At 35.1% G+C, this 19,308-nt stretch overlaps 2 protein-coding genes across 2 annotated transcripts; one reads left to right on the forward strand and one right to left on the reverse strand.

The window, feature by feature from the left end:
• Positions 1-477: 477 nt before the first annotated feature.
• Positions 478-19,051, forward strand: top3b (DNA topoisomerase III beta). The gene is made up of 18 exons (XM_079870446.1): positions 478-537; positions 644-754; positions 4,998-5,129; positions 5,240-5,346; positions 6,370-6,444; positions 6,566-6,762; positions 7,388-7,544; positions 7,665-7,778; positions 7,888-7,978; positions 9,066-9,220; positions 9,381-9,486; positions 10,559-10,705; positions 10,818-10,991; positions 12,861-12,989; positions 13,216-13,365; positions 14,674-14,774; positions 17,019-17,220; positions 18,458-19,051. Exons 2-18 carry the CDS (start codon positions 685-687, stop codon positions 18,934-18,936), a joined length of 2,586 nt encoding a protein of 861 aa, XP_079726572.1. The 5' UTR covers positions 478-537; positions 644-684; the 3' UTR covers positions 18,937-19,051.
• On the reverse strand, positions 1,354-4,423 carry LOC307158135 (interleukin-17F). The gene is made up of 3 exons (XM_079870450.1): positions 4,223-4,423; positions 1,835-2,010; positions 1,354-1,608 (listed from the first exon to the last, which is right to left on the reverse strand). Exons 1-3 carry the CDS (start codon positions 4,331-4,333, stop codon positions 1,389-1,391), a joined length of 507 nt encoding a protein of 168 aa, XP_079726576.1. The 5' UTR covers positions 4,334-4,423; the 3' UTR covers positions 1,354-1,388.
• Positions 19,052-19,308: the final 257 nt, after the last annotated feature.

The raw sequence follows: 19,308 nt of genomic DNA on the forward strand, positions 1-19,308 counted from the left end.
GTTGCTGCGAATTTGAGTTAGTGATGACATCATATCATCATGTTACAGTCTGGATTGGCATGGAAACAAAATATGGCTATGGGCAAGTGTTCTGGTAATGTCCCCCTGCTGGAGACTATGAAGAATATTCAACAATTCATACAGAAATGTGAATATATAAAATACGTGTTTTTACCTTTTAAATACATTAGTTCAATTATTCAGAGTATTGTTGAGTATTACTAAATAAATAAGAAAAACTTTATTTATTTATTTATTTATAAAATATTATTTTAATATATCAATAATATATAAATAAACAAACATTATTCATACATAAAGTGTTTTTATTTGTTTGTTGATAGTTGTAAAAAAATATTTTCATTTTTATTATTATTATTATTATTATTATTATTTAATAAGTTATTTTAACCCGCGGTTATACAGATGTAGTAAATGTCGTAAAAGATTTTGGACAAAACTCGGGGCTTTTATTTTGACAAAACACGAACAACCCGGAAGTTAACATGCCTGAAGCAGTGGCTGCAGCATATACCGGTGTGTTATTATCTCGGTTATTGGTTTTATTATGTTTATTTGTATTATTTTAGCTTTAGTTATTAACTTTGAAATAAGATATTTACTTTTGTTATTTCATTGTCAGGTCCCGTTGGTGTTTATGACAGTTAAGTACAACCAGCAGCGATGAGGACTGTGTTTATGGTGGCCGAGAAGCCCTCTCTGGCTCAATCCATTGCCAAAATCCTCTCTAAAGGTGAGTCTGTATTATATTTATATACATTAAATCTACTGCACGTAATGATGCTACTGCATGCAGAATGGTTTGGTTTGGTTTGGTTTGGTTTGGTTTGGTAGTTTATTAATACAACAGCACCCTCATATCCTGCTTGATCTGATGAGTTAGCCTACTCTTTCATTTATTAATGTTACGTCTAACGTTATACCTGTTTAACAAGTTGAGTATTTAACATGACAAACACCTGCAATGTGAGATGCCAGACTAAAGCTGTTTTGAATAGCATGTTTCGTTTCTAATTCTTTTAAAATGATACGTTTTGGCCACATATTAATTTAGAGACTACTTTAAATATTTTTAATTTGATTAAACTCCAGGAAAAGCAGGGTGGATTTTTTAAAACATGAGTATTTCTAAATAAATACAAATCTTTTTTTGGTACAAAACAAATAAAATACAATCTATTTATTCACATTTACAAGCATTCGGCAACTTAAGACATCAATATTGCAGTTTATGCGTTGTGGTGGTGTTTAAGATAATAAGCATTATTATTCAGTAGACTTCTTTGTGGTTGACATTCAATTAAATTAAATTACACAATTATATTAATTGAAAAGGAATCTAGTGCATGAATTTTCAGGCCCATCTCTTAATTCTGTCTGGATGTTGCACATATACAGGCGATGTTGACATCCTCGAATTCCAGTGCGTAAGTTGGGCATCTCGGGTTTTTTCTGAGAAAGGGCATTTTGATTGCAATGGGGATGCTCTCCAGACTGGAAGAGCTGTCGACCCCCTTACAGGAGTGACTGTTCAGGCAGTTTGCTTCATAGATGATCTGTGGCACACGGTCCAGGTCCAGGTTCTCCCTGTTATTGGTGCAGGAGAATTTACGTTCATATATACCACATTTCAGTGTCTTTCAGATTACATTTTCTGCAATTTGATGCCAATTAGTACAAATACAGACCGTCAAATTCTGAATTGTTGCAGATTGCATGCATGCATCCTGTATAAAATGTACCTGCATCTACTTTCCCTGTTATTGGCTGTAAATCTATATTTTAAAAGGGCTCAAACATCTGCTCAACTCACTCGTAGCTCCATGCGGCGACGCTGCGTTCGTTGATCCTGCTGGGCAGGCTGATGAGCTGTGTGTGGTACTCATTCAGCGTGGAGGAGCAGTAGGTGTGCTCCACACACTGGGCCGTGATCGGATTGCACTGGCTGGGGTCCAAGACCAGCAGGAAAATGCTCAGGAGTCCTAGAATCTGAGTGAGAGAATGAGAAGTAGGCATCAGCTCCTATGAGTTTGCACCCGTCTCATGTGGGCTTCTTTATTTGTGGTTTGTGGATGACAGTAGTATCATGCTTATTTTCAGTCCTTCAATTGTGGACACCTTCATCGATTGAAGCTAATGCCAAGTTATACAGCCTACATTCACAGATCCAGTGCAATTTAGTGATGAATCTGAATCTTCAGTGATGAAGAATAAATAACTAGCCTAGGCTTTAGTTTATTAAAACATTGTCATGGGCTATCGGTTATAGCAATTTTAGGTTTGTGGCTTTTTTTTTAACCAATTTATAATAAATTTATCGGCTAGCTTTCAGGCTTGAATCCCCATTTTTAGTTTAGCTATAGACCTAAATCGTCCAGGCCTCTTTTGGCCAATTTAAGATTAGCGGTATTGGCTGATAATTGTGCTAGCTTGGCCAATAACAGGTCAAATGTTAGTTCTTCCAAACCAGAATCTATTAATAAATGATTTTACTCTGCAAGGATGCATTCAATTAATCAAAAGTGACTGTAAAGACTAGTGATCGACCGATATTGATTTTTTATAACCGATACCGATTATTTGCATGTTTATGTGCTGATTACCGATATGCAGAACCGATATTTATTTACTGTCATACTTCTGTTTTTGACACAATTATTACAACACAAATGAACTGAACAAACCATTTTATTTATAACAATCACTCCCTCCTTGCATAAAAAAACTTTATATTTATACACAAATAAATAGAGGGGTCTGAGTCCAAAAAATAAAATGCACTGTTACTAAGTGTCTTTGTTTAAAAATAAAAGCTTTGATGAGGTAAAAAATAAAGCACAAAAATTATTCTAACATATATTCTAAGATAGTTGAGTGATGTATTTTTAAGTGGTTCCACATGTTGGAGGTATTTTTTGTATTATATTTTGTATTGAAATGTAATTCATTTTTAAACAGTTTTAGAAGGTTTATGTGCCGTTTAATAGGTTTAAAGAGTGAGGAATAATTCACTGGGCAATATTAATTCACTGAATAATAATATTATTAGCTGGAATATAACATTGTCAGGAAAGTAACAAACAAAACAGCATATTTGCATTTTCCAACAAGTATGTTATTAATTATTAATAATGTTTTTGTCGGTCTACATCATGAAATCCTTTCTGACAAAGTGCTGTTTATCTATGCGTTTACACAGAACTATAACACCGCGATCGCGCGTGGAGATAATAAATAATTAATTTCCACAGAGCGGTATTTATTTAGATTTGTATTAGCGAAATAATGGTTATGTAGTAAATGATAATACAATTTAGGGTGTTTAAACGAGATAATCTTGTCAAAAGTTTCATTCAGTGGCCGTGCTTGAGCATTCCTGTCATCAACCCAGTGAGTGCTCAGTATGAACAAACTTTTTTTCCCGAGACTAATGGTGATCAAATACAACAAATAGAGAATTAAATTCAGCGCTTTTATTTTCAACATGCACTCATTCATGTCTGTTTTATTTAATTCATGTAAAGTTACGTCTTTATTGGGGCAAGACATGACGGATTACGCTACTTGACTCCATGAGTTCGTCACAATTTTTTAGAGCCAAGCTGCATAACTAAATTATATCAGGCATTTATGTCTCAAATCTCATTTCTGCGTGTCTGTTATTTTAAATAAAGTTGAATAATTAAAGCAAAGCAAGCAGAACATATGCTTTACCTGTGCACAGAGTTGTTGTTGACTGATCTCCTCAGACGCGGACTGCAATGGCGGAATTCTCAAAACGGCCACAAGATGGCGCCGTTTATCCGATATTACAAAACCGATACCCGATTATGGGAAAATGCTTAAATATCGGGAAAAATATCGGTAAACCGATACATCGGTCGATCACTAGTAAAGACATAATATGCTGTTTTCTATTCGTCAAAGAATCCACAAATATATTTAGGAACACAACTGTTTTCTACATGTGATGAAATATATTTTTGAGCTTCAAATCAGCATATTACAATGATTTCTGAAGGATCATGTGACACTGAAGACTGGAGTAATGATGCAGAAAATTCAGCTTTGCATCAGATAAATAAATTACATTTTAAATTATATGAAATTGTTATATTATTATTATTTTTGCTGTATTTTTGATCAGATAAATCAAAAGCATTGAAAATCTTACTGAAGTCTTGTGTGGATGGTGACTTACCTGTAGCTGATGCATGCTGTATCGTGGACGAACGGAAGTGAGGAGGGGAATGAGATGCTGGAGGCTTGCTGTTGCCTGTAGGGGTAAATCTGCTGGTCCAAATGTGTCCATCCCCTCGTTTCGGGCCTATATTTATGTGCCATAGTCTCAATGGAGACCTCCAAAGGACCGTAGCGTCAGCCAGTGCTCAAGGTTCATCATCAACATCATCATCATGCTTTTTTTAGGCTCATTCACTCCATCTGGATATGAGAGTTCAGCCTTGGGAACAGCATCTCATTAGCTAACGGCGACCGTCGGCGTCATTCAAGTTTAAGTCTGGAAGAGCACAAAATTGAAAAAAATGAATGAAAAGAATAATGCATAATCAGCTCTTTGCTCTCTCATTTCACTTTATGATGGATCGCTCAATGCCAGCACCAGCTTCTCTCAGCCTGATTTCGTCAATGTCCACCATTAATGTTTATGTAAGAACGCTTATGCATTAGTCAAGCTTACATGGTCGTGTTTGTTGCGTTTACAGACTTTGGAAAGAGTCTCAATGCAAATATTCTGGGATCAATGGAATAAGCAAAGTGTAAGGTTGTGTTTGGATGATTACTTGAATTGAAGTGCACCTAAAGCTGTATCTTTAAGGTTAAGTGTTGTTTTTATGATAAAAAAAAAAAAAACTTACTTTTATTCCAGTTAAATGTGCAATAAGTCATTTGCAATTGACAGGTGCAGTTAAGTCAAAAGTTGTATGAGCATTTCATTTATTTCCTTTTGTTTATAGGTAGCTGTTCATCCCGAAAAGGCCTAAATGGAGCGTGCTCAGTCCATGAGTACACAGGAAGCTTTGTGGGCCAAAATGTGAGGTTTAAGATGACGTCAGTGTGTGGACACGTCATGAGTCTGGACTTTATCGGCAAGTGTCTCGTCTTCAGTCGGGCTGCTTTTTAAAATGCAGGAAAATTCTGTAATGTGCAAGACGATGCAAACTTGAGTGTGATTTTCCCTATCCTTAATGTTTTACAGGAAAGTATAACAACTGGGATAAAGTCGATCCAGCTGAGTTGTTCAGCAAGGCTCCGACTGAGAAGAAGGAAGCAAACCCCAAACTAAATATGGTCAAATTCCTTCAGGTGACTTTACCTTTCATTACCTGACTGCTTTTGGTGCATCTATTGTCTAAAATAATTAAACATTCAGACAAACTGTATTTAAAGACTACATAAAATCAGATTTGACCCTCTTTATTTGCTGTTCCAAGCATGTTAAAGAAATTATTCAATTTCTATATTAAATAACAGTATATATAGAATAAAATATGATTTATCATATTATCAAAAAAAAAAAATTAAAATCTGTGACCCCTTCTAAAGCTTATTTTTTGTAAGAAGTCTCTTATGTTCACCAAGGCTACATTTATTCAATCAAAAATACAGTAAAAATATTGTGAAATATTCTTACTAATTAAAATAATTTTCTTTTTTTAATAAATTTTAAAATGTAATTTATTCCTCTGATGCAAAGCTGAATTTTCAGTGTCACATGATCATTCAGAAATCATTCTAATACGCTGATTTGATTATCATTATCAATGTTGAAAACAGTTTTTGCTGCTTAACATTTTTGTGGAAACAATGATACCATTCAAACATTTGTGGTCAAATTAAAAAAAGAGAGAAATTAATACTTTTATTTTTCAAGGATGCATTAAATTGGTCAAGTGACAGAGAAGACATTTATAATGTTACAAAAGATTTCTGTTTAATACATGCTTTAATGAATAAATGTAATAAATGCAAATAAATGGTGTTCATTGAACTTTCTATTCATCAAAGTATCCTAAGAAAAATATCACAATTTCCACACAAAAAAAAAGTTAACCAGCGCAACTGTTTTCAACATTGATAATTATAAGAAATGTTTCTTGAGCATAAAATCAGCATATTAGAAATATTTCGCAATATTATTGTTTATACTGTATTTTCTATTAAATAAATGCAGCCTTGGTGAGCATAAGAGGCTTCTTTCAAAAACATAAAAAAAAAATGCTTTTGACAGGTACATTATGTTACATTAAATTATATTATATTTTAAAAAAGTCATATTTAAAAATCCTTCCATAAATTTTAAAATAGCAAAGTTGCTGTTGTTGACAGGTTGAAGCAAAAGGTTGTGACTTTGTCGTCCTGTGGTTGGACTGTGACAAAGAAGGAGAGAACATTTGTTTTGAGGTGAGTCTGAATCGACAGAAAGAAAATACAACTAAAGTTTGTCCAGATAACTGGGGCTGAGGTGTTTGGCCTTGTTTTTTTTAGTGTGTTTTCTCCGTTTGTGTGTGTTGTACCATCTTAGGTGTTGGATGCCATTCAGCCTGGGATGAATAAGCCTTACGGTAATGAGCGCACGGTGTATCGGGCCAAGTTCAGCTCCATCACAGACACCGATATCTGTAACGCCATGGCTCGACTCGGAGAACCCAACAAGAACGAGGCTCTGTCCGTAGATGCTCGTCAGGAACTGGACCTCAGGATCGGGTGTGCTTTCACACGGTATGAAAGAGGTCATTTGGGTAGAGCAGACCTGCTTTGAATGTTTTTTTATATATATATATATATATATATATATATATATATATATATATATATATATATATATAGAATTTTTTTTAATTTTTTTTTTTATACCAGGTCCATTACAATGCAATCTTGTTTTGTGTAATATACACTGCTGTTGAACGGTTTGGGGTCTCTAGGGTTTTTGAAAAGTCACTTTTGCTCACCAATGCTTCCGTTATTTTAGCAAAAATATAGTAATATTGTGAAATATTATTACAATTCAAAAGAACTTTTTTTTTCTATTTTAGTGTATTTCAAAATATAATTGAATCCTGTGCGTGGTGCTGCTTAATATTTTCTTGGAAACCATGATACATTTTTTTTCTGTATCTTTCATGAATATAAAGTACAAAATAACAGCATTTATTTGAAATAGAAATCTTCTGTAACATCATAAATGACTTTACTGTCACTTTTGATCAATTTTATGCATCCTTGCTGAATAAAATTATTAATTTCTTTGATTTTTACTGACCCCAAAACTTTTGAACAGTAGTGCAAACTGTTCTGATGTCTGATTTTTCATTCATCACATCTAACCATTGTCTCTGGATTTTAGTTTCCAAACCAAATACTTCCAGGGGAAATATGGGAATTTGGACTCCTCCTTGATTTCTTTCGGTCCCTGTCAGACTCCCACTCTGGGGTTCTGTGTGGAACGTCACGACAAGATCCAATCCTTCAAACCTGAAGCATACTGGGTCGTACAAGCAAAGGTCAGTTCTGGTCTTTACCACTTGAATGACAAAATCCAATTTTAGTAATTTATTTACAGAATAGCTGTATGTCATATCGCACTGCATACTTGCTTTTCCTTTTTTTTTTGGTGCAAACAGGTTTTTAAAGGAAAGGACAGCCCACTCACCTTGGACTGGGATCGCGTTAGAGTTTTTGACCGAGACATTGGTCAAATGTTTGTCAACATGGCAAAGACTGCTAAGGAGGCTAAAGTATGTATTTGTATCTCAGTTATATGTCATTTCCTATTTCAGTGATGGCATATGTGCTAAAGCACTTCAAGTGTGACTGCATGAGTTATTATGTGTCTTTTCTTTGCAGGTTGAATCTGTGACTAAGAAAGAGAAAGCCAAGCAGAGACCTCTCGCATTGAATACAGTGGAGATGTTAAGAGTGGCCAGCTCTGCTTTGGGTGGGCTGCTTCCCTTGAGATATTAAATGTGTATTTGCAAATCAAAAAGCATAAGAAACAGGGTTTGAATGAGTAAAGAAAGAGCAAGCTTTACACAGACTTCATAAAGGGATAGTTCACCCAAAAACGAAAGTTCTCTCATCATTTACTCGCCCTTTTTCCAAACCTGTATGAGTTTGTTTCATCTGCTGAACACAAAAGAAGATATTTTGAAGAATGTTGATGATAATCAAACATTTGACATTAGCCGTTGATTTCCAAAGTAAGAAAAAAACACTATGGAAGTCAGTGGCTGGTTACCAACATTCTTCAAAATATCTTCTGTTTTCAACAGAAGAAAGAAACCCGTACAGGTTTGGAACAATTTGAGGGTGAGTAAATGATAACAGAATTTTAATTTTGTGGTGATCTATCCCTTTAAGTGTATACATCCAAGGAGGCAATAAAACCAACCAATACATTTTGGCAAGTAATGACTGGTCATGAAATTGAATTTAGATTATATGGTCAATAACCTTATATGGTTCACTTTTTGGCAAATAATTACAGCAATTGTATAGCATTGTAGTATTATTCACAAAGGAATAATTAGACTGAAAATGGTAAACACTCTACCATTAAAAAGTTTAAGGTCAAAGAAGTTTTTCAAAGAAGTCTCACCAAAGCTGCATTTGTTTGATCAAAAATACAGTAAAAACTGTAATATTGTGAAATATTATTACAATTTAAAAGTGCTGTTACTGCTGTTTTCTATTTTAATATTTTTTAAATGTAATTTATTCCTGTGATGCGAATCTTCATTTTCAGCATCATTACTCCAGTCTTCAGTGTCACATGATGCTTCAGAAATCATTCTAATATGCAGATTTGCTGCTCAAGAAACATTTCTGATTATTATCAATGTTAAAACCATTTGTGCTGCTTAATGTTTTTGTGGAAATCGTGATACATTTTTTCAGGATTCTTTAATAAATTAAAGTAAAAAACAGCAGCATTTATCAAAAAAAAAAAAAAAAAGAATCTTACTGACCTCAAACTTTTGAGCGATATATATATATATATATGATTTTATCTATGTATTTCTCAGGAATGGGTCCCCAGCATACCATGCAGATAGCAGAGCGTCTCTACACACAGGGTTATATCAGCTATCCTCGCACAGAGACAACACATTACCCTGAAAACTTTGACCTGAAGGGCACCCTCAAACAACAGGCCAACAGCTCCTTCTGGGGTGATTCGGTGAGCTTGTGCCCTTTCCAACGCCCTGATGAGATCATCTAAAGAAGAACTATTTTTACACCTATTTGATATTTTTTGTGTCTGTGAAAAAACTCTTTAATGAGCAATTAAATAAATAATTAAAAGTGATTAATATTGTCTTATACGTTTGTGTTTACAGGTAAAAGCACTTCTCTCTGAGGGCATTAATAGGCCGAGGAAAGGATCGGACGCAGGAGACCATCCACCAATCACACCCATGAGAGCCGCCTCTGAGAGCGAGCTGGGTACGACCGTCAGACTGCATATTTTCACATTTAATGTGTTACATCATGTGTGATATTGAAAGATCAAGCAGAGAGATATTAGGGAACACAACCAGGTCATTCTATGATTCATATCTGGCGTTGCAGGACAAGATCCATGATCATGTTTCTGATTATTGAATAAAAGAAGAGAAAATATAGACTAAAATATCTTCATTATAATTTGTCAATTTGAGCTTAATTAGCTAAACACTACTGTTCAAAAGTTTGGGGTCAGTAAGGGTTTCTTTTTAAAGATATTAATACATTTTAGGATGCATTAAATTGATCAAAAGTGACAATAAATCTACTCAAATGTTAAGCAGCACAGCTGTTTTCAACATTGATAATAATAAGAAATGTTTCTTAAATAGCAAATCAGCATTAGAATGATTTCTGAAGGATCATGTGACACTGAAGACTGGAGTAATGATGCTGAAAATTCAGCTCTGCCATCACAGGAATAAATTACATTTTAAAAAATATTAAAATAGAAAACACTTATTTCACAATATTGAATTTTGTTGCTTGGTGAGCATAAGAGACTTTAAAAAAAAAAAAAAAAAAAATTTTTTTTAAATCTTACTGACCCCAAACCTTTTAACGGTAGCGTAACTATGTTGTAGCTAACACTTTCTTGAGTAGGTATTTTTTTTTTATATGTAATTACTTCACGTCTGCTAAAAAAGTATGCACTACATTTGCCATACTGTCATTATCATGTGACCTACAAGCGTCAGTTATGTCGCTTCACTGTCAATCTTAAATCCTCTCCCGTGGCCTCATGGGATAGTAAATTGTCCATCGTAAGCACACTTCAGAATCTCGCTGGGAGATGTAGGTCATCCAGGAATTTTTCAGCCTACTCTTTTATGTGCACTGTGAATTCAGACATCTTTATCACACACTGTTTTTCGGCTATTATATAGTAGGGAAGTATGTGATTTCGGATGCAGCCCATGAATCAAATCAGAACACTAACACTAGAATCCAATCTTTAAAAGATCTAAGACAACAGAGCTATAAAAGGCCATCTATCTTTTTTCCTCTGCAGGCAGCGATGGCTGGCGTCTGTATGATTACATCACGCGGCACTTCATAGCGACGGTCAGCCCCGACTGTAAATACCTGCAGACCACGATCTCCTTCAGCATCGCCACTGAGAGCTTCACATGCAGCGGGAAGACGCTCATCTCTCCGGGTACGTGCTTCATCAGATCAACTTTATTAACTTTCTTTTTACTTTTGCCATTCTTTTTAAAATGATATTCTAGTGGAGAGGTGATACTTATTAATATCTCTCTCTATCTCAGGTTACACTGAAGTGATGCCCTGGCAGGGTATTCCACTGGAAGAGGCCTTGCCGGTGTGTGAGAGAGGAGACACATTCACAGTGGACGAGATCAAACTACTGGAGAAACAGACCAATCCACCAGACTACCTCACTGAGGCCGAGCTCATCACACTCATGGAGAAACACGGCATTGGTGAGATCCGTTTCATTAATGCTTACAATGCTAAACAGATGTTTTAGAAAACAAGTTCACAGAAGAGAGGAAAATTTATTTATTTACCAAATCCTCTTCATCCCGTGTGAGACTTAAGGCCACAGAGTAAATTTAAACAGGTCTTATCATGCAGTTTATGCCTGACGTACACTTTATTATATCAGTTTTTCACCCCCTCTTGGTCCATTTATTGCCACTGTACACCTGTTGGTAACTTTATGTGTGCAGTATCATAAAAACACTGCTAAATTAATCACAGTTATAAAGAATTCACAGCACAATGAATTCTAAAAAGTGTTTCATGCATAATTATTCATTTTATGCTTTCATTTCAGGTGCTCAGGTTTTCACATTAAGGCCTATTTTCACATTTATTTTTTAATTTTTTAATCAATAGGCTATTTTATATGTTGTTACAAGTTTTAGTGCATGAATGAATAAACATACAGTTTAAAATTTTGGGGTCTGTAAGATTTTAGTGAAAGAAAAAAAAAAGAAGTCTCTTGTCACCAAGGCTACATTTATTTGATCCAAAGTGCAGTTAAACACTAATATTGTGAAATATTTAGGGCTGTTGATTTAATGCGTTAATTTAGTTAATTAGTTATGGGGAAGAAATAATGCGTTAAAATTAACAGATTTAACACAGCCAAGACCTTCGTAGTTCATCCAACATTTCATAAAGTTGATTAGTGACGAACATGATGCAGGGCAACAACTCACTACGTGATGTAGCCTATAGAGCTGGTAAGTCCCGCCCCTTCCGCTAACCCCACTGGACCTCTAGGTTGAAAAATCGTCAATGCAAGTAAATGGGAGAAAATAATTATTTTCTGGTCCCGTTTGAATTTTGCCATGAATGTGAACATATGTTGTCTGTGAATTTTTTATATAATTTTTCGTGTAAAGAATGCTACAATTTAGCGGGTAGAAGTTTGATACGGTTAATCAAACTTTGATACAGTTTGATAAGAGCACTTTGTGGACTACAACTCTTCGCTGCTATCAGACGGGAATCTGAAGAAAGAACAGCCCATTTGGTTTGAATGGTGACATTTGGGTACAAAACACACAGGCATCTCGATCTGTCTCCATAGATTATCGCAGCATTAGCACCGTGATTTGACAAGTGGAGGGAAAATGTGTTATGGGGTGACGTCACATAGGCGACATGTAGTCTTTCTCGTTATGTCTTTTCCACAACTGCTAGCCAAAGAATCGTACAATATACTGTCAAACTCGTAACATGAAAAATGATATAAAAAATTCACAGACAACATATGTTCACATTCATGGCACAATTCAAACGGGACCAGAAAATAATTATTTTCTCCCATTCACTTGCATTGACGATTTTTCAACCTAGAGGTCCAGTGGGGTTTTACGGATGGGCGGGACTTACCAGCTCTATAGAATGCAGTTAGCCCCTAAAATTAAAGATATCATAAGTCCCTGTAAGAGTTTTTGTCTCATATTTATATCGTGATATAGTTAAGCAATAGGTATCGCATGAGTAACGAGCACAATATTAGACGAGTGCTGTTTTTGTCCAGAATAGCACGCGAACAAATGTGATCAATTTTTTTTTACAACAGTTCAATGAATAAGAAGTTAAAGGATGAATAAGAAGCCAAAAATGTAAATTCTATCATCATTTACTCACCCTCAAGTTGTTCCAAACCTGTATGAATTTCTTTCTTCAGTTGAACACAAAAGAAAGATATTTCGAAGAATGTTTGTAACCAAACAATTGACGGCACCATTGACTTCCATAGTATTTTTAGAAGTCAGTGGTGCCCCACAAATGTTTGGTTGTGTGAACTGTATTAAAAATGTTTTTCCCACTAGGTACGGATGCCAGTATCCCCGTCCACATTAACAATATCTGCCAGAGGAACTATGTGACGGTTGAAAGTGGCCGCAAACTCAAACCCACCAACCTGGGGATTGTTCTGGTTCACGGTTACTATAAGATTGGTAAGGGGAATATTTTCAACAAGTATTTCGTTAGTGTGTGTCAGTAGCTTAGTAGTTAAAAATTTGGCCTGGTAACTGAAACCCCAAAAGGGGCTGTTCATGAATGGGCACTTCACAGAGATGTATCTGTAATAGGTGTGCAATAAGTTACTTTGAAACAAAGCGTTGGATAATGACTCATTTGTATATGCTTATCCTTTGTCTTGTGCATCTGTGTGTGTGTTAGATGCAGATTTGGTTCTTCCCACAATCCGGAGTGCTGTGGAGAAGCAGCTCACTCTGATCGCTTTAGGAAAGGCAAACTTCCAACAGGTCTTACAGCATACTCTGGACATCTTCAAGAGGAAGTTCCACTACTTCGTGGACTCCATTGCAGGTAATGTCACATACAGTGAACCTATGAAAAGAATTGAATTAGTTTCTTATTTCGGTGTTAAATTAAAAATCTGAATTAGAATGTTCTGAGAGTGCTCTGTTCAGACAGGAAATTACACATTCTGCGAAGCCCCTAAAGGGACATGGTGATGAAATAAAAATATGAGATGGGAGGAAAAAATATATTGCAAATTAAGCTTTTGCGTTCTCTCGCATTTTGAAAAAAAGTTGTGTAATTATATTGTATATCATTTGCGTGCAGCACGGAGCCCCTATCAATATGTGGGGTATTGAAATCGCTTTTGAATGTAGTTTTTACTTTCCTCTTCTAGTTCGTGATCACATATACTCTGTGTATAGAGAGCGGCGGTACTGACCACACATATTACAAGATAAGATATTTGTCAATAATGTTCACGATCTGTTACGCATCATCCTGTCAGTCATATCTCCTTACTATCTCCAGTGATCAGTGAAATCATGATGTACTGTAATGTAACCGACCACTGCAGCAAGTCTAACCACATCCCTTTAGTTATATTCCGTGCCTTTCCGAATTCAGATTTAGGTTTCGGGCACATTCCTAAATGAGATGCTATTATAGTTTTTGGATTCATTTTTAGTTTTATTTTAGTTTTAGTTAAAGTAATTCTGTTGTGTTTTTGTCATTTTTACTAATATTCTTTTTGTAAATGTGTCTAGTTTTTGGAATTTTTTTCAGTTTTAGTTATTTTAGTACATCAAGTTGAACTAAATGAAAATAAGAAATGTTGCCTCGGCAACTAGCTGAAATAAAATCATTTTAATTTGTATTGTTTTAGTTTGTTAACCCTAATAACCCTGGTCTTGAACTGTTTTTTGATGCATTTTAGACCCATTTTATTAGGGATTGGCTTAAACTGTTTCTCAATCTATTTAGATAAGTTAAAGGAATAGTTCACTTAAAAATGATAATTCTGCCATCATTTACTCACCCTCAAATTGTTTCGAACCTGTATGAGTTTCTTTCTTCTGTTGAACACAAAGGAAGATATTTTGAAGAATGTCGGTAACCAGAAAGTTGATGGTCCCCATTGACTTCCATAAATGTATCTTTCTTTTGTGTTCAGCAGAAGAAAGAAACTCATACAGGTTTAAAACAATTTGAGGTTGAGTAAATGATGACAGAATTTTCATTTTTAAGTGAACTATTCCTTTAAGGCTGCTCTGTGCCTTCCTAAAGTTTAGATTAAATATGCAGTTTTTTGCCTAAATTATGTTTGCTCTGAAGTTTTGCTAATTTTTCACTCTTTAAATGTTTATTTAAAAGGCATGGATGAACTGATGGAGGTGTCCTTCTCTCCCATCGCTGCTACTGGGAAACCACTCTCTCGCTGTGGCAAATGCCGTCGCTTCATGAAGTACATCCAGGTGTGTAAGGACTCACACTGCACTAACAGACTTAAAATGCTGGCTTTCTTATTCAAAGGATTTTAACATGTAAATGCATTAAATTGATCAAAAGTTACAGTAAAAATGTTTATAGTACTATTTATAATATGCTTATGAACTTTTTGTTCATCAGAGAATCCTGAAAAAAAAAAAAACTATCACAGTTTGCACAAACATATGAAGCAGCACAGCAGTTTTCAACATTGATAATAATCAGAAATTTTCTTGAGCAGCAAATCATCATATTAGAATGATTTCTGAAGGATCATGTGACACTGAAGACTGGAGTAATGATGCTGAAAATTCAGCTTTGCATCACAGGAATAAATAACATTTTAAAATATATTCGAATAGAAATCGACCCTTTTAAATTGTAATGTTTCACAATATTACTGTTTTGCTGTTTTTGATCAAATAAATGCAGCCTTAGTGAGCAGAAAAGACTTCTTTCAAAAATTCGGTAACACTTTACAATATGGTTTCATTAGTTAGCATTGGTTAACTACTTTAGTTAACATGAACTAAGAATGAACAATACTTCTATGGCATTTATTAATAAAAAAAAAAAAATGTAATACATTATTAAAATCAAAATTGTATTTGTTAACATTAGTTAATGCACTGTGAACTAACATGACCATACAATGAATGACAGTATTTTTAAGTAACATTACAGTAACAAATGTATTGCTCATTGTTAGTTCATGTTAATTATAACATTATAGTTAATAAAACATGAACTAATGTCAACAAATGAGACCTTATTGTAAAGTGTTACCAAAAAATCTTACCGACTTTTGAATAGTAGTGTATGAATTTGGCTGATGTCAGAAAGCTATGAAAATCATAGTGCATCGAACAAATCATAGTGAATCAAAGAAAAGCCCATTTCCCTTCGCATGACTCTTTTATGGTTTCATCTCTTTGTTTTCACAGTAGACGGATCATAACTAGCATGTACAGACATTGTGTTTTAGCTACTTTCTTTGCCAACATTGCCCTTAGTTTGAACTGTTGACTGTAGGGTAAAATGGAAGAATGTTAGATATTTAACAAAACACGCTTGTCTCAATAGGGTGCAAAGTTCAGTCCTGCACACTCAATTAAAGGATTGCAACACTATGTCTTGGGCTTTGATCCATGACCCTGACCCAAACTGATTGACCTATGTTAGCATTGTGACACATCATAGAGGGCTTTGGCCTTCTGATGACAAGCCTAAAACTTTGACCTCTCAACTACCACCACACCTTAGTTTCTAGTAACCATTTAACTCTACAGTTCACAAGTTTGGGTCGCATTTTTATAATGTCTCATCCTCACCAAGGCTGCATTTATTTGATAAAAAATACAGTAAATATTGTGAAATATTATTAAAATAACTGTTTTCTCTTATAATATATTTTAAATGTAATTTATTCCTGTGCTGAAAAGCTGAATTTTCAGCATCATTACTCAGTGTCACATGATCCTTCAGAAATCATTCTGATTTGATGCTCAAGAAACTTTTCTTATTATTATCAATGTTGAAAACAGTTGTGATACTTAATATTGTTTGTGGAAACCATGATACATTTTTTTTTTCTTTGCTGTCACGTTTTATCAACTGAATGCATTCTTGCTGAATAACAGTATTTTATTGTAAGTATTTAATGCTTTGTACATCAAAAATACCTTGTTTAAAAATCTGACGTCAGTGATGTTGAATATGCACAGTGAGTAATGCAGCCAAACTTCAAGCTTTTCCATCCCAGAGCATTTACATCTACACTAACTTTGATCCTAATTACCATCCGTATAGCCGTTGCGTAAATCACATGGTTTATATATTTTTCCGCTGTGACGCACTCTGGGCTTTTAGACAGACTCTCATCTCTCTCTTGTTCTCTCCGTGCATCTGAAAATGACCTTCAGCGAGGAAGCTTTTTATCTGAATGTTCTCCTGTGTCAATCTGAATGTGATATAACTCAAATTATTCATCAATGTCCCTCATCATTCAACTACAACCTTAGACTGTCTAATGTTCCTGTTAAATGGACTGCATGTCCAATGCTGATTTTCTCGATCCAAATGTCCTGAATGAAGTCTTTACACAGTATAGAGGTTTTTGCTGCTTCTACTTCATTGTGGACAGTACAAATTAAGTTAGAAAACTTAAATATATTGGTAAATCATGAAGTAGTATCAAATATGGTCTAAACTGTCATTTGTAATCACCCTAGGCTAAACCCAGTCGTCTGCACTGCTCTCACTGCGACGAGACGTACAGTTTACCTCAGAACGGAGCCATTAAACTGTACAAAGAGCTCAAGTGTCCTCTGGATGAGTTTGAGCTGGTGCTCTGGACCTCAGGGTCTCGTGGCAAAAGCTACCCTGTGTGTCCATACTGCTTTGGGAACCCTCCCTTCAGAGACATGAAGAAAGGTAGGAGAGACTAAAAAAGCTGTTTCTCAAATCAAATTGTTTTTGTGTGGTTCTTCAGTTAGGATTCTTTCAAACGCTTTCATATATGTTAAAAAAAAGAAAATTCCCCCACATATTCAGTAATCAAGATCTGATTATGCCCTTGATAAACCTTTGCATTTTCATATAAAGCGATGAAGATATTTTTTTTCATACTGGTTGGATAAACAATCTTTCAAGTTAATGAAAATAAAAAGGAAGGGATTGGAGACGTTGCCGCAGTCCTTCTGTGCTTATGCTTTCTCAGTTTTTTCTATTTCTTCAAGTAATCCCACATGGACTCGATGTTTGTGAGATCGGATCTCTGTGTGTTGCTAAAATCTCACTGGATTATACAATAATGGCAAAAGGAATGTTTGGAAATGTAAACTGATATTTCCTACTGACACACTACAGAAAAAGATATAAATAACTGGCTTAACTTTTTTTGGGTGAAAATACTGACATGCCTAAGACATCCACACAGTACTAATATATGTGTGTATGTATATTTATTTATTTTAATATAACATATATACATTTTATATTAAAATATTGTGGTCAGTAAGATTTGTTTAAAAATAAATTACTATTTAAAAAAAAAAAAAATCAAAAGTGACGGTAAAGACTTTTACAAATGAAACAGAGAATTCTGAAAAACTGTATCACGGTTTCCACAACAATGTAAAGCAGCACAACTTTTTTAACATTGATAATAATAAAAAATGTTTCTTGAGCAGCAAATCAGCATATTAGAATGATTTCTGAAGGATCATGTGTCATGAGTAATGATACTGAAAATTCAGCTTTGCATCACAGGAATAAATTACATTTTAAAATATATTCAAATAGGAAAAGCTTATTTAAATTGTAATAATATTTTACAATATTACTGTTTTTAATGTAATTTTGAATCAAATAAATGCAGCCTTGGTGAACATAAGAGACTTCTTCTAAAAACATTCATAAACAGTAGTGTATTTAAAATAAACACATAAAATATAAAAATGTATAAATAAATAAATGTATAAAAAGCTTTTTATACATTTATTATAGAGGTAAAGTAAAAACATCTGGGTGGGGGAAAGGTCCAAGATTCTGCAAATCTAACCTTTTAACACTTGTGTTGAAACAGGAACAACACTCTTAAAAACAAGAAAAGATAAGAGTTCTCCTAAAAGAATAGCCCTTATGTAATTTCTCTTTTTCTTTCCCTCAGGGATGGGCTGTAACGAGTGCACCCACCCTTCCTGTCAGCACTCCCTCAACTCTCTTGGCATCGGTCAGTGCGTTGAATGTGAGACGGGTGTCCTGGTCTTCGATCCCACCTCGGGCCCAAAGTGGCGCATGGCCTGCAACAGATGCAACGTGGTGGTGCATTTCTTCGAGCACGCCCATAAAGTGCAGGTGTCCCAGGACAGCTGTGATTCCTGCGAAGCCTCTCTGGTTATAGTGGACTTCAACAAGACGCGCTCGCCATTGCCTGATGGTGAAACGCAGCACACTGGCTGCGTGTTTTGCGATCCTGTGTTCCAGGATCTGGTGGAGCTGAAACATGCCACCATGCGGCATCCCATGCACCGGGCCGGAGGAGCCCGCAGAGGGAGAGGGAAGGGGAGAGGGAGGAGGCCTATGGGGAGAGGGAATCCTAAAAAGCCTAAAGACAAAATGGCAGCCCTGGCAGCCTATTTTGTATAAACTGTTTTGTAAAGCTTATTTGTCTTGCAGGAGAAAATTAACGCCAGCTTAATTAGTCTCAATGTGCAAACTAAAAAGATGAAAATGGCAATAAAGTTTTTAGTTAAACAGAGTCTGTGCTGTTTTGTGTGTGTGCTTATAAATTGATTTATTTAGCAGACGCTTTTATCCAAAGCGACTTAGTCACCATGAAATCAAAATTGACAAATCTTGTTTTTATGGAATATTGCAGTGTTTATATTATTTATCTATGCTCATCATAATTTTTTGATAATATTTAATCAACTTCCCCTCCCACTTGCAGCGCCATCTTTTCTCTGATGACGTGTTTAATGGTGCGAGGGCGGGACAACCTGTCACTCACAAGAGATC

The sequence above is a fragment of the Squalius cephalus genome (assembly GCF_949319135.1).
Source record: "Squalius cephalus genome assembly, chromosome: 5".
NCBI classification, from domain to species: Eukaryota; Metazoa; Chordata; class Actinopteri; order Cypriniformes; family Leuciscidae; genus Squalius; species Squalius cephalus.